The following is a 13,092-nucleotide window of genomic DNA, read 5'->3' on the forward strand; positions in this document are numbered from 1 at the left end:
AATGAAAGTTTAGAATGATCTTGAAGGTGAAAATTACATGAAGTCGGATACTCTATTTATAGAGTTCCAAAAAGTTACATATGAAATAAACAAGTAATATCCTACTGACTTCAGTGACCATGCAAGGTTCACTGGACAAAGCTAAGCTTACATGATAAGTCAGTAACGTAACTAAAGAGTCTTCATCATGCATTTCTGCGGTAGTGATTGCAGTTCACAAAACAACTTCTTCAACTGCGGTAGACAAACAACAATTACGGTAGCATCTCCAATTACGGTAGACAAACAAGACTGCGGTATTACATCTCACTGTGGTATCAACAACTTATCAGACTGCGGTTCCTTTAGCTAAAGAGGGTCACTTTTTGTATCAACTGGAGCGGCAGTCGTCTGTGAAAGAACTTTGAGATCAACCATTAGCGTTGCTAGGAGGGGAACAGTACCAGGAAGATGGTGGTGTGAGTTGCATGAGTTTTTTGATCATTGGAAATGTTAGGGGAGTTTTATATTCGTACGGGTTGTAGTCGGTTAGAATTCAATTATTATTTGAGAATGGAAGTTGGGATAAAGATTCGTCAGTTTAGGGCAAGGGTTATAGTTTTAGTCGCCAGCATAAGAACTCAGGAAGTGGTATGGTATCATGGGAGGTGATTTGGAATATCAGACTGGTTAAGACTTCAAGAGTATTCTTCAGGGTTTCAGGAGTAGGGTTGTTGGGACCAGGATCCTTACTATATCCAGGATCGTCAAATATCCATGATCCTCAGCAACATCAGGATCCCGATTAATTACTGTTACTATTTTTATCAATATTTACAATGGTCATATTTTGTCTATAACTAATACGTGTGCAGAAGTAGTCAAGGGAAGACCAATTCACAACAAAGAATCATCTCAACTATGCTAAAGACCTGGAATACTTTGTCAAATAACGTTCATGAAGCTGGTCATAGAGGATCCCAGAAATATCGGACATCTTGTTGGTTGGATTAAACTATAAATTGACACTTGTAATTTGCACACAAGACACTGTTCTTTAGCTTAAGTTTACTCTACGACATTATCTACTCATTCTTGCTAAGAACTCATTGTAATCTTTACTTTATATCAATAAAATCATCAAGGCAGGTGATCATTATCACCTCCTAAGGTTTTATGTCGGAGATCCTAGCAAGGATCAAGGGCTTTCCTTGTAAACCATCGTGTCATTTTTCTTTTACTACTTGCTATTACACAGTCTGAACATCACAGCCTCTCATTCAATTTGGTTGATTAGTATTTGTGTAATTCAGACCAAAATAATTTGGCACCCACCGTGGGGTCGTGGTGTTCAAAATCATCAAAAAAAAATCATGTGTGCACAACCGATCCTCTATTCATCCTCTGCTCCTCCAATCCAATCAAAAACCTACCACCTCCTCCGAGTGGACCCCTCACTCAGAGGAAAACACCTGACACTTCCAAGAAAAGCACCCCCACAATCGCAAATCTAGGAAGTTTGGGATCCTCAGGGCTCCGGGATCCGACTGCCTCAGTCGCTACTGCAGAACTTTTCGCTATGATGAGGAAAATGATGCAACAGGTGACCCAATAGTAGGAGGAGAATAGAACGCTACTCAAAGAAGTGGAGAGGATGAAGGCAGAATTTCAGAAATCCCAGGAGACTACGCCCACATTTGTGCAAACAAGGATCCTAGACTTCAATAATGCAGGATCCTCAGAAAATCACTAGAAGGACACAGTTCCTGCCACTATGGTGTCACCCTGGGGGGAAACAATGGACAACCGAGCGTCCATGATCAATGAGCCTTTCAACACTCCTAGAAACCTTGAATCTAGTAACTTCTTAAACGGCAGTACTCCTAATACTAACTACACTAATGTTGATGAAAGAACGAACCCGAACTTGGCTAGGGAACTTCAACAATTAAGACAAATGATATCCAATGTACCTGGAGTGGTCCAACCAATACCAGAAGCATCCCCTACAAGCCACAATATCTCGAGATTTGCTCCTGTGATAGCCGATACCGAAGTTCCTAAAGGCTTCCAAACTCCCAACATGATGCTATACGAAGGGACTACAGATCCTGAAGAGCATATAGCCCAATACAAAGAAAGGATGGAGATCATTCCCATCCCAGGGCACTTGAAGGAGGCTTGCCTATGCAAAGGCTTTGGTTCGACTCTTACAGGATCAAACCTTAAATGGCTACTACACGTTCCACCATACTCTATTACTTCATTTGCACACTTAGTCAATATCTTTAATAACCAATTTTATTGTAGCAAAACCTTCGAGAAGATCACTAGTGATCTCTACCGGGTGGTTCACGATCCTAAGGAAAAACTTAGGGACATTGTTAACAGGTTTGGCAAGGAAGCTCTGAGCATCCCCAACATTGACATGGCCACCGATGTCGAAGCTTTTGAAATGGGATTAAGAAAGGATTAACCCTTCTACAAAGAACTTGTGATGAGCCTATGCAAAATATTGGATGAAGTTAGGTGTCGGGCATTGAGGTTCGTAACGCTCGAAGAGGATAGAGAGATCTAGAAGAGAAGCAACCCTTCGGATCAGTATGAGAACCCCAACAGGAAGTCTGAATCCTCGACTCAAAGATCATACAAATCGAAGCCCTATTCCAAATGGATCATCACAGGGTTAATGCCCTTGAAGATGGAGGAGAATAAGAAGAGCTTCCTAAAATCACTAACTAGTGTTTTTTTGTGGATGTTTCTGGTGTAATTCATGGTATGTAGGATCTTGGAGATAAAGCAAGATGGCCAAAGAGAGATAAAAAGTCCACCGCGTGGAATGACAAGTTCAAATAGTGTCCTTACCATGAAGACTTTGGCCACATGAAGGAGGACGGCATAGCTCTACGAAAAGAAATAAGCTACCTCCTTAGCAAAGGACACCTCAAAGAGATCCTCAGGAGAAATAGAGTAAAATCCAAGGAAAAAAGCCAGGATGATCACAGGATCCCGGAGAAACCAGGATCTCCGCCCTCTGACACTAAGATAATTAATGTTATCTCAGGCGGACCTAACATCTGTGGTACCTCTTATTCTCAGGCAAAAAGACACGCCAAGGTCTCCAAAACAGAAAATGAGGATAGGCCACGAAAGAATACCATGGTTAGCAGTGAAAAAGAAATTACATTTGATGAGACTGGCGGGGAAGGAGTTCAGGATCCTCATCATGACGGACTCATAATAACATTGTACATTGCCAACCATTCCATCAAAAGGATCCTCGGTCAATATGGTACTCCTAGACACGCTGAAAATAATGAACATCCCAAAATCAGAGATAGTCAGAAGATCCTAAGTCCTCATAGGATTTAGCAGGGAAACAAAACATACAGTTGGAGAAATAAAGCTACCAATATACATAGAAGGGGTAAACTCCATACAAAATTTATGTGTTATTGACACCCTGTCTTCTTATATTGTGATACTAGGTAGAGCATGGATCCACGAGATGAAAGCGGTTCCATCAACATACCATCAGTGTGTGAAGATACCCACTCCATTGGGGACAGTAATGGTCATGAGATACCAACAAGAATCGAAAGAATGATACAAAACCTCTATCCCCCAACAAGCATAGCAATTAAGGCAAGGGGCACGACATTTTCTAGAGATAAAGGAACAAGACGTAAAGGAAGTGCCCCTGGGCATCGAGGATCTTGAAGCAAAAGTCCTCATAGGATCCTCAATGCCTGAGCAGATCGAGTAGGATCTACTGAATTTCTTAAGAACCAAAAGCAAGACATTCACATGGAAACACGAAAATATGACAGGTATAAACAAGAGTATCCTTACTCATAAGCTTAATATTGGCCCTTCTTTCAGACCAATACACCAAAAAAGAAGCAAATTTACACCCGAAAGGAATCAAATCATCCAAGAGGAAGTAGAGAAGCTCCTCAAAATAGGAATTATCAAGGAAGTGAATTTCCCAAGACAGCTAGTGTTTTGATCAAAAATTACACAGGTACTAATCAAACAAATTGAATGAGAGGTTGTGATGTTCAGATTGTGTAATAAAAAGTAGTACAAGAAAAATGACACAATTGTTTACAAGGAAAGCCCTTGATCCTTGCTAGGATCTCAGGCATAAAACCTTAGGAGGTGATAATGATCACCTTCCTTGATGATTTTATTGATATAAAGTAAATATTACAATGATTTCTTAGTAAAAATGAGCAGAGAATTTTGTAGAGTAAGCTTAAACTAAAGTCCCGTGTGTTGTGTGCAAATTACAAGTGTCAATTTATAGTCTAATCCAGACAACAAGATGTCTAATATTTCCGGGATCCTCTATGACCAGCTTCATGAACGTTATTTGACCAAGTATTCTGGGTCTTTAGAATAGTTGATATGATTCTTCGTTGAGAATTGGTCTTCTCTTGACTACTTCTGCACCCGTGTTAGTTATAGACAACTTATGACCGTTATAAATATTGATAAAAACAATAACGGTATTTAACCAGGATCCTGATGTTGCTGAGGATCCTGGATATTTGAGGATCCTGGATATAGTAAGGATCCTGGTTGCAACAATTTCCCCCAAGTTATTCCTAAAACTATATGGATTAGTTCCATAAATATTAAAGGAATAACTTAAAGTAAATAAGTAAAAGAAGAGGGGATAGTAATTTTCAATTTTAACCCGTAACGGCTAGACGATTTAAATTCCAACGGATAGTTTACTAGCCATTAGCAGTCAAATCATATTAACTATTTCAGTATAAATATGAGGGATCATCATCATGTTCCTCTATCCGTTCTCCTTTACTTTTCTTGAACCGTCTTGCAATTTAGAAGCTAATTTTTCCCTCTAGAATTTTATTCTACCATGGGTCGAAAGATGGCGGTGTCTCCCAAAAGCATTTTGGCCCTCCCCGATGATGATTTTGTTGATCAGGGGATCCTCTCTTATGAGGAATCCTGCTCTTTTGGTGATGACGATATCGAGTCTCTAAGACTTGCTGGAGCCTTTCCTTTCGGAGTCGTTTTCAGACCCTTTGATCCATTTATTCAGCCGAATTTTGTCTCTCTCACTTGGGTGTGCTTTCCTGAGTACCCCTTCTCTTTGGGTCTGAGGTATCCTTTCACGGGAATAATCTCCGAATTCTTCAAGTTGACCGGGATTTCGTATATCCAGGCCATGCCTTTTATTTGGAGGATCCTTTATTGGATTGATCAGATAAATCAATCGAAAGGCATGGATATAGGCCTCTCTGAGCTGGCCTGTGTATACGATGTTACAACTTTCGGAAACTCCTGATTCCTCCTTAAGGTCAAAACCTTCAAGTCTCCTATGATCCTAAAAACCAAGCATAACGATGAGGCTTCGAAAGGAAGATACTTCTTCGTGAGACGTGACTCTATTCCCGAAGAGGATCTCTTGCCCTTGGATTGGGTTAAGAAGGGTAGGATTTCAACATTTTTCTTTGGGATCATGAGATCTTATGCTTATTTTGTTTTTTGTGTAACAGGTTTCAAGTTCGAGGAACTTGTTCCCGCTGCTGAGGATTCAGAAGATAAGATTGCCAGTTTTCTCTCCCTCACGGAAGCAGATAGATCTCTTAAACTTGACCAGTCCAGTCTCCAAGAAGGATCTTCCACCACAACTTCCGCTCCAGTTCCTCCAAAGAAAGCCCAGCTCGACCTGGTTGTAAGTACTCTGGGATCCCGAAAGAGAAAGACCTACGGGGCCACAGATTTCGGTCTAGAGGGGCTCAATCTTGAGGATGCTCTTGGGAAGTTGACCTCTTCATTCCAGGCTGTAAGTTTTTTACATGAATGAATTTATTTTTCATACCTGTTTTTCTTCCTTTGCTGATTTCTGTGTTTCTTCCAGGTCTCCACTCATATTTCTCAATGCACGAACGATCTTAGGATCCGGGCTGAGAAAGCCGAGTACGCTCTAAAGGAGCAAGAGAAAGTCTGGAAGGCCACCAACGAAGATATTCTCCAAAGGGCAGAGCTGTTGAGCAAGCAGAAGACCGAGAAAGAGGAGGATCACCTTGCAGATCTTGAGGAGGTGATATCGGATGCGAAGTCGAGCGCTGATGTGGTTATCCTAGAGGCCAAAATCAAGCTGGCTAAGGATCTTGAACATTCAGGATTCTGGGACGTCACAGGATGGCGTGAGGAATTAGCCAAGCTAACTGGCAAGCCTGCCACCATCGCTGAGGATCCTGTAGTGTGGCCAGGAAGAGAGGAAGAGGAGAAGAAAAAGAAGAAGAAGGTCGATGATAACCAGTTTAAGGTCTAAGACTTTTAGGTGATTAGGGCAGTATAATATTTTGGTGTTTAGTGCATGGATTTTGTAAGGTCGTAGGCCTTTTTGTTCTTTAAATATAATGGTTGATTTTCTTTTCGTCTTTCTCCGTTTCCTGCATAATACAATATCACGGTCTTTGCACGGTTAAGATCCTGAAAATAAAGCGAACCGATAATGATTAGTTAAAAATAACAATAATTGATTCTAAAAGTTTCTCTTAGAATTTTAGCTACTAACTCACAACTCATAAGAGTTTTTTCATACACTCTTAATACTTTCTTGAAGATATCAGAATAGTGATTTATCTGGAAGTGACGAGAGTTTATATGTCAGTGATTGGTTTAGGATCCTAGATTTTAAAACTTCCAAGTTAAGGAAAGATACAACCTGATTGTCTTCGGGTTTTTCCTTAAGTCTTTGAGAGTTTACTGAGGGTAAATTTCAACTTAGGAGAGCACTTTGGTTCAACGTTAGGAACCAATAAAGGTTGATAAGGATCCTTAATGACAAGCATCCTTACCGCGGAGATCCTAAAGATTTTGGATCTAGTAAAGGAAATTTCTCCTTAGGATAACCTGTTTAGATTATAGACTTAGATAACACGTCAATGTTATATTCTAGGGAGGATCCCTACTTTAGATATAATTCATTGGGTAGGTAACATGAAAGTGTTACAATCTGACCGGATTTTCTGGGGAACATTCGCAACATGTGAAAATATGAAGTTGATATAGATCTTGTGTAATTTCAGTAGTTATTGGGGTAAAATCTTGATAACATGAAAATGTTATAAGCCTTAAGTAATCATTGGGGTAAAATCCTAATAACGTGAAAATGTTATAAGCCTTAAGTAATCACTGGGGTAGGATCCCGATAACATGAAAATGTTATAAGCCTTATGTAATCACTGGGGTAGGATCCCGATTTATGGATAACATGAAAATGTTATAAACCATAAGGATCTCAACTTGTGTTCAAAGATAAGAGGGTTGCCAAGCCACTGAATGGTGAAATGACCCCCTTATCCGTATCGCACAGTTAGATGACGTGCGTCCAAGCAAGGTGTATAAACCTTAGTTCGTGTGAAAGAGGTTATTAGCTCTTTATACCTTAGAGGGGATTAAGTACCCTTATGCGTAGGAGAGATGACCAGTCTCTGATTTGTGTACATAATATTTTAGGGATTACATTGTTAAATATAATGGATTTTACCAAGTATTGGGATCTTTATATGTCAAGATCCTTGTGCTTCGGGTGTTCATATTTGAGGATCAGGATCTTCACTTTTGAGTATCCTCAACCGTATGTTATTCTGTATATCAAACGTTATCTCAGGGTGGGCGTTAGTCTAGCTAACGCCCCTCAAACGCTTAAGTTAGTAATGTGTTCGCAGAGAAAATCAATTATATAAAAGTTTTAAGGTAAAGGACATGTGTACCTTTGTTTTGTTGTGGATCATTTGATCCTACTTACATGTAGTATGCTTTAAGGTGTATGGCATTCCAGGATCTTGGAAGAACGTCTCCTTCGAGTGTTGCCAGCCAGTATGCTCCTTTTCCTACTTTAGCATCTATGAGATATGGTCCTTCCCATTTAGGAGCCAATTTTCCTGCATTAGGATCCTTGGTGTTTTGGAATGTTTCCCATAATACCAAGTCTCCTATTTGAAACCTTCTAACCCTTATATACCTATTATAAGCCTTGGTAATTCTTTGTTGGTGAGCAGCGATACGTATTGTTGCAAGATCCCTAAGCTCGTCAATTGTGTCAAGATCCTGTGCTAGGATCCTGTTATTATTTTCTAATTCTTGTAGCAAGCATCTTGCCGTTGGGATCACTGCTTCATTAGGGATTACTGCTTATGTCCCAAACACCAAGGAATAGGGGACTGACATGTGGCCACTTTGGAAGTGGTTCTATCTGCCCATAAAACGAAAGGAAGTTCTTCTGCCCATCTTCCCTTCTTTTTGTCCCAACCTTTTCTTCAAATTGTTGTCTATGATTTTGTTGTTGGATTCTGCTTGACCGTTAGTTCGAGGATGAACAAGAAAGGACATTATCATTTTGATCCTGTAGCTAGTGCAAAAGACTCTTGTTCTTTTGCTAATAAATTGGGATCCATTGTCGCATATGATATCAGTCGGGATCCCGAACCTGGTCAAGATATTTCATTTAATGAATGATACTACCTCTTTGTCTCTTACCTGGACGAAAGCTTCAGTTTCAATCCATTTAGAGAAGTAACCAGTCATCATCAACACGAAGACTTTTCCTCCTAGGGCTATTGGCAAATTTCCTACAATATCCATTCCCCATTTCATGAATGGCCATGGGGAGATAATAGGATGTAGAGGTTCTACCGGTTGGTGCAGGATGTTGTTGTGTCTTTGGCAAGCATCACATTTTTGGGCATGTAGAAAGGAGTATTTCTTCATGGTTAGCCAGTAGTATCCTATTCTTAATATTTTGGAGCATAAGGATCTGCCCCCAGTGTGATTGCCACAGTCTCCTTCGTGTATATCCTTAAAGACTTCCGCAACTTCAGGATCCTCCAAGCATCTTAGGTATGGACCCGCCATATATTTTTTGTAAAGTTTACCTTGGATTAACACGAATCTTGAGACTCTCGTCCTAAATGCTCTTTCACTTTTTCTCTTTTCGGGATTGTGCCATTTTGGAGATAATCCATAATGGGTTGGGTCCATGATTGCGGACTTCTTTGAGGATCCTGTTCATTGGGATCTCTTTGAGGAAGAATCCTAGGGTTAGGATCTTCGATAGCTGCTATGCTTGTCGGACACTTAGGATCTTCTGACTTGTTAGAGAGGGTTTCTATGGCTGGGCTTATTATGTGAGTTATAGGAATCTTTGTCTCTGGTGGGATCCTAAGGGAGGATCCTCAATTGGCTAGTGCATCTGCTTCTATGTTTTCCTCTCTGGGAACTTGGGTTAGGCTAAAGTTTTCGAAATTAGAAGCTAATTTTTTGAGGATCTCTAGGTATAATGCTTATTTTTCACCTTTCAATGCATAAGATCCATTGTAGTATTGGTTAGTAACAAAGAATTAACAAATACCTAAAGATCCTTAGCTAATTGTAGTCCCATAATGAACGCTTCATATCCTGCTTCGTTATTGGTAGTGTTGAATTCAGAACTAATTACCTGGGGTATGATGTCCCTCTATGGCGACTTTAGTATGATCCTAAGGCCTGTTCCTTTCTGATTTGAAGCTCCATCTGTGAACAGTGTCCATCTTCCCAGGTGTTCATCTTCTAGGAGTCACTTTCCTTCCATGTCTACTTCGTTTTGTAGACCATCACTAAAGTCAGCCATAAAGCCCGCTAATGCTTGTCATTTTATGGCGGATCTTGGTTCCTATCTGATGTCAACTGTGCTTAATTTCACCGACCATTTTTGCCATCCTTCCTGACATTTCAGGTTTTCTCATGACAAATATTTATAGGATAGTTAGTTTTAACATGTATAGTGTATGTTTCAATGTAGTGTCTTAATTTGGTAGAAGCAGTCATTAAGGTAAGAATTAATTTTTCGAGATGAGAGTACCTAGTTTCAGGATTCAGGAGACTTTTACTTACATGGTAGATGGGATGTTGATCCCCGTTAAGATCCTTGACTAGAACGACGCTTACCGCGTTTGAGGATACTGAGAGGTAGAGAATAACTGGTTCTCTATCTATGGGTTTCGCTAGTAGTGGAGCAGAGCTTAGATATCTTTTAAGTTCTTGGAAGGCTTTTTCGTGTTCCTCCTTCCACTCAAATTTCTTGTTCTTTTTCAAGATATCGTAAAACGGCTTGCATCTTTCTGAGGATCTTGAAATGAACCTGTTGAGTGTTGTTACTCTTCCGGTTAGCCCCTAGATGTCCTTTGTTGAAGACGGGGATCTTAGTTCCATGATTGCTTTTATTTGTTATGGGCTTGCTTCTATCTCTCTTTTGGTTACCATGTATCCAAGGAACTTGCCTGACTTCATTTCAAAGTGACATTTAAGTGGGTTCAGCTTTATACTGTATTCATATAGGATATCAAATGCTTCCTTGAGGTCTCTAAGGTAATCTTCCGCTTTCATCGACTTTACCACCATGTCGTCAATATAAACTACCATGGTGTCCCCCAGTTTGTATTTGAACATCCGATTCACCAATCTTAGATATGTCGCACCTACATTTTTAAGACCAAAAGGCATTGCGGTGTAACAATATCTACCTGTTGGTGTTATGAATGCAGTATCTTCTTGGTCTAATGGTTCCATTTGGATTTGTTGGAACCCTGCTGAAGCATCTATGAAGGTCAGGAGTTTATGGCTGACCGTCGCATCTATCATAAAGTCAATATGTGGTATAGGGAAAGGATCTTTAGGACAAGATTTGTTGAGATCCGTGTAATCTACACACACTCTCCATTTTCCATTTTTCTTTTGTACGAAAACCACGTTAGCTAGCCATCTTGGGAACTTTACTTCCTTGAGCATCCCTGTTTTGAGGAGCTTCTCTACTTCCCCCTGGATGATTTGATTCCTTTCAGGTGCAAACTTCCTTCTCTTTTTGTGTATTGGTCTGAAAGAAGGATCAATATTAAGTTTATGAGTAATAATATTTTTGTCTATACCTGTCATATCTTCGTGTTTCCTGCTCGATCTACTCAGGCATTTAGGATCCTATGAGGACTTTTGCTTCAGGATCCTCGATGCGTAGGGGCGCTTCCTTTACGTCTTGTTCCTTTGTCTCTAGAACATGTCGTGCCCCAGCCTTAATTGCTATGTTTGTTGGGGTTTGGTCGTAGATTTCATAGAGGTTTTGTAGCATTCTTTTGATTCTTGTTGATCTCCCATGATCTTCACTATCCCCTATGGAGTGGGCATCTTCACACACTGATGGTATATTGATGGAACCGCTTTCATCTCGTGGATCCATGGTCTACCTAGTATCACATTATAAGAAGACAGGGTGTCAATATAACAGAAATTTTATGGGGAGTTTACCACTCGATGTATATTGGTAACTTTATTTCTCCAACTGTGTGTTTTGTTTCCCCGCTGAATCCTATGAGGACTAAGGATCTTTTGACTATCTCTGATTCTGGTATGTTCATCCTTTAACATGAGTCTAGGAGTATGATATTGACTGAGGATCTTTCGTCAACGAGGATCTCTCTGACGAAATGGTTGGCTATCTATAGTGTTATCACGAGTCCGTCATAGTAAAGATCCTGAATTCCTTCCCTGTCAGTCTCGTCAAACGTAATTTCTTTTTCACCGCTAACCATGGTATTCTTCTATGGCATATCCTCCTTTTCTGTTTTAGAGACCTTGGCATGTATTTTAGCTTAAGAATAAGAGGTACAACAGATGTTAGACCGCCTGATAATATGTTAATTATCTTAGCGTCAGTGGGTGGAGATCATGGTTTCTCTGGGATCCTGCAAACATCTTGGCTATTCTCCTTGGATTTATCTCTTTTTCTCCTGAGGGTCTCCTTGAGGTGTCCTTTTCTAAGGAGGTAGTTGATTTCTTTTCGTAAAGCTATGCAGTCCTCCATCATGTGGCCAAAGTCTTCATGGTAAGCACACCATATGGACTTGTCTTTCCAAGCGGTGGACTTACTGTCTCTCTTTGGCCATCTTGCATTATCTCCAAGATCTTTCATGGCATGAATTACACCTGAAATATCCACAGAAAAATAATAGTCAGTTATTTTAGGAAGTTCTTCTTCTTCTCTATATTCAAGGGCATTAACCCTGTGATGATCCGGTTTGGAGTAGGGCTTCAATATGTAGGATCTTTGAGTAGAGGATTCGGTCTTCCTATTGGGGTTCTCATACTGATCTGAAGGGTTTCTTCTCTTCTAGATCTCTTTATCCTCTTCGATCCTTATGAACCTCAATGCACGGCACCTGACTTCATCCAATCTTTTGCATGGGGCCATCACAAGTTCTTTGTAGAAGGGTGAATCCTTTCTTAATCCCATTTTAAAAGCTTCCACAACGATGGCCATTTCAATGTTGGGGTTGCTCAGTGCTTCCCTGCCAAAACTGTTAACAAAGTCCCTAAGTTTTTCCTTAGGATCCCGAGCCACCCAGTAGAGATCACTAGTGATCTTCTCGAAGGTTTTGCTGCAAGAAAACTAGTGATTAAAGATATTTACTAAGTGTGCAAATAAAGTAATAGAGTATGGGGGACCGTGTAGTAGCCATTTGAGGGTTGATCATGTAAGAGTTGAACCAAATCCTTTGCACAGGCAAGCCTCCTTCAAGTGCCCTGAGATGGGAATGATCTCCATACTTTCTCTGTTTTGGGCTATATGATCTTCAGGATCTGTAGTCCCATCGTACAGCTTCATGCTGGGAGTATGGAAGCGTTTAGGGACTTCGGTATCGGCTATCGCATGAACAAATATCGAGATCATGTGCCTTGTAGGGGACGCTTCTGGTATTGGTTGGACCACTCTGAGTACACTGGAGATCATTTGTCTTAATTGTTGAAGTTCCCTAGCCATGTTCGGGTTTATTCCTGCATCAACATTAGTCTAGTTAGTATTAATAGTATTGTTGTTTAAGAGGTTGTTAGAGTCAAGGTTTCTAGGAGTGTTGAAAGGCTCATTGAGATCATTGATCATGGATGCTCGGTTGTCCATAGTTGCCCCTAAGGATGATGCCGGAGTGGTAGGAATAGTGTCCTTCTAGCGATTTTCTGAGGATCCTGCATTATTGAATTTTAGGATCCTTGGTTGCACAACTGTGGGCATAGTTTCCTGGGATTTCTGAAATTCCGCTT

General features: G+C 40.3%; 1 protein-coding gene across 1 annotated transcript; it reads right to left on the reverse strand.

The window, feature by feature from the left end:
• Positions 1 to 11,719: 11,719 nt before the first annotated feature.
• LOC145163916 (uncharacterized) lies at positions 11,720 to 12,814 on the reverse strand. Its single transcript, XM_079082655.1, has 3 exons — positions 12,555 to 12,814; positions 12,208 to 12,431; positions 11,720 to 11,979 (listed from the first exon to the last, which is right to left on the reverse strand). The coding sequence occupies exons 1-3, from the start codon at positions 12,812 to 12,814 to the stop codon at positions 11,720 to 11,722; spliced, it is 744 nt and encodes a 247-aa protein (XP_078938781.1).
• Between the last annotated feature and the right edge of the window lie 278 nt (positions 12,815 to 13,092).

Source organism: Lactuca virosa, chromosome 3, assembly GCF_052849685.1.
Source record: "Lactuca virosa cultivar CGN04683 chromosome 3, Lactuca_virosa_CGN04683_v6, whole genome shotgun sequence".
Classification (NCBI taxonomy): Eukaryota; Viridiplantae; Streptophyta; class Magnoliopsida; order Asterales; family Asteraceae; genus Lactuca; species Lactuca virosa.

Bases quoted from the DNA above. Each gene is read 5' to 3' on its own strand.
- LOC145163916 (XM_079082655.1), bottom strand. From the start codon at position 12,814: ATGGCTAGGGAACTTCAACAATTAAGACAAATGATCTCCAGTGTACTC. The intron at 12,432-12,554 runs GTGCAAAGGATT...GTTTTCTTGCAG, and splicing joins CACTTGAAGGAGGCTTGCCT to CAAAACCTTCGAGAAGATCA. The intron at 11,980-12,207 runs GTGCATTGAGGT...TGGATATTTCAG, and splicing joins ATTGGATGAAGTCAGGTGCC to GTGTAATTCATGCCATGAAA.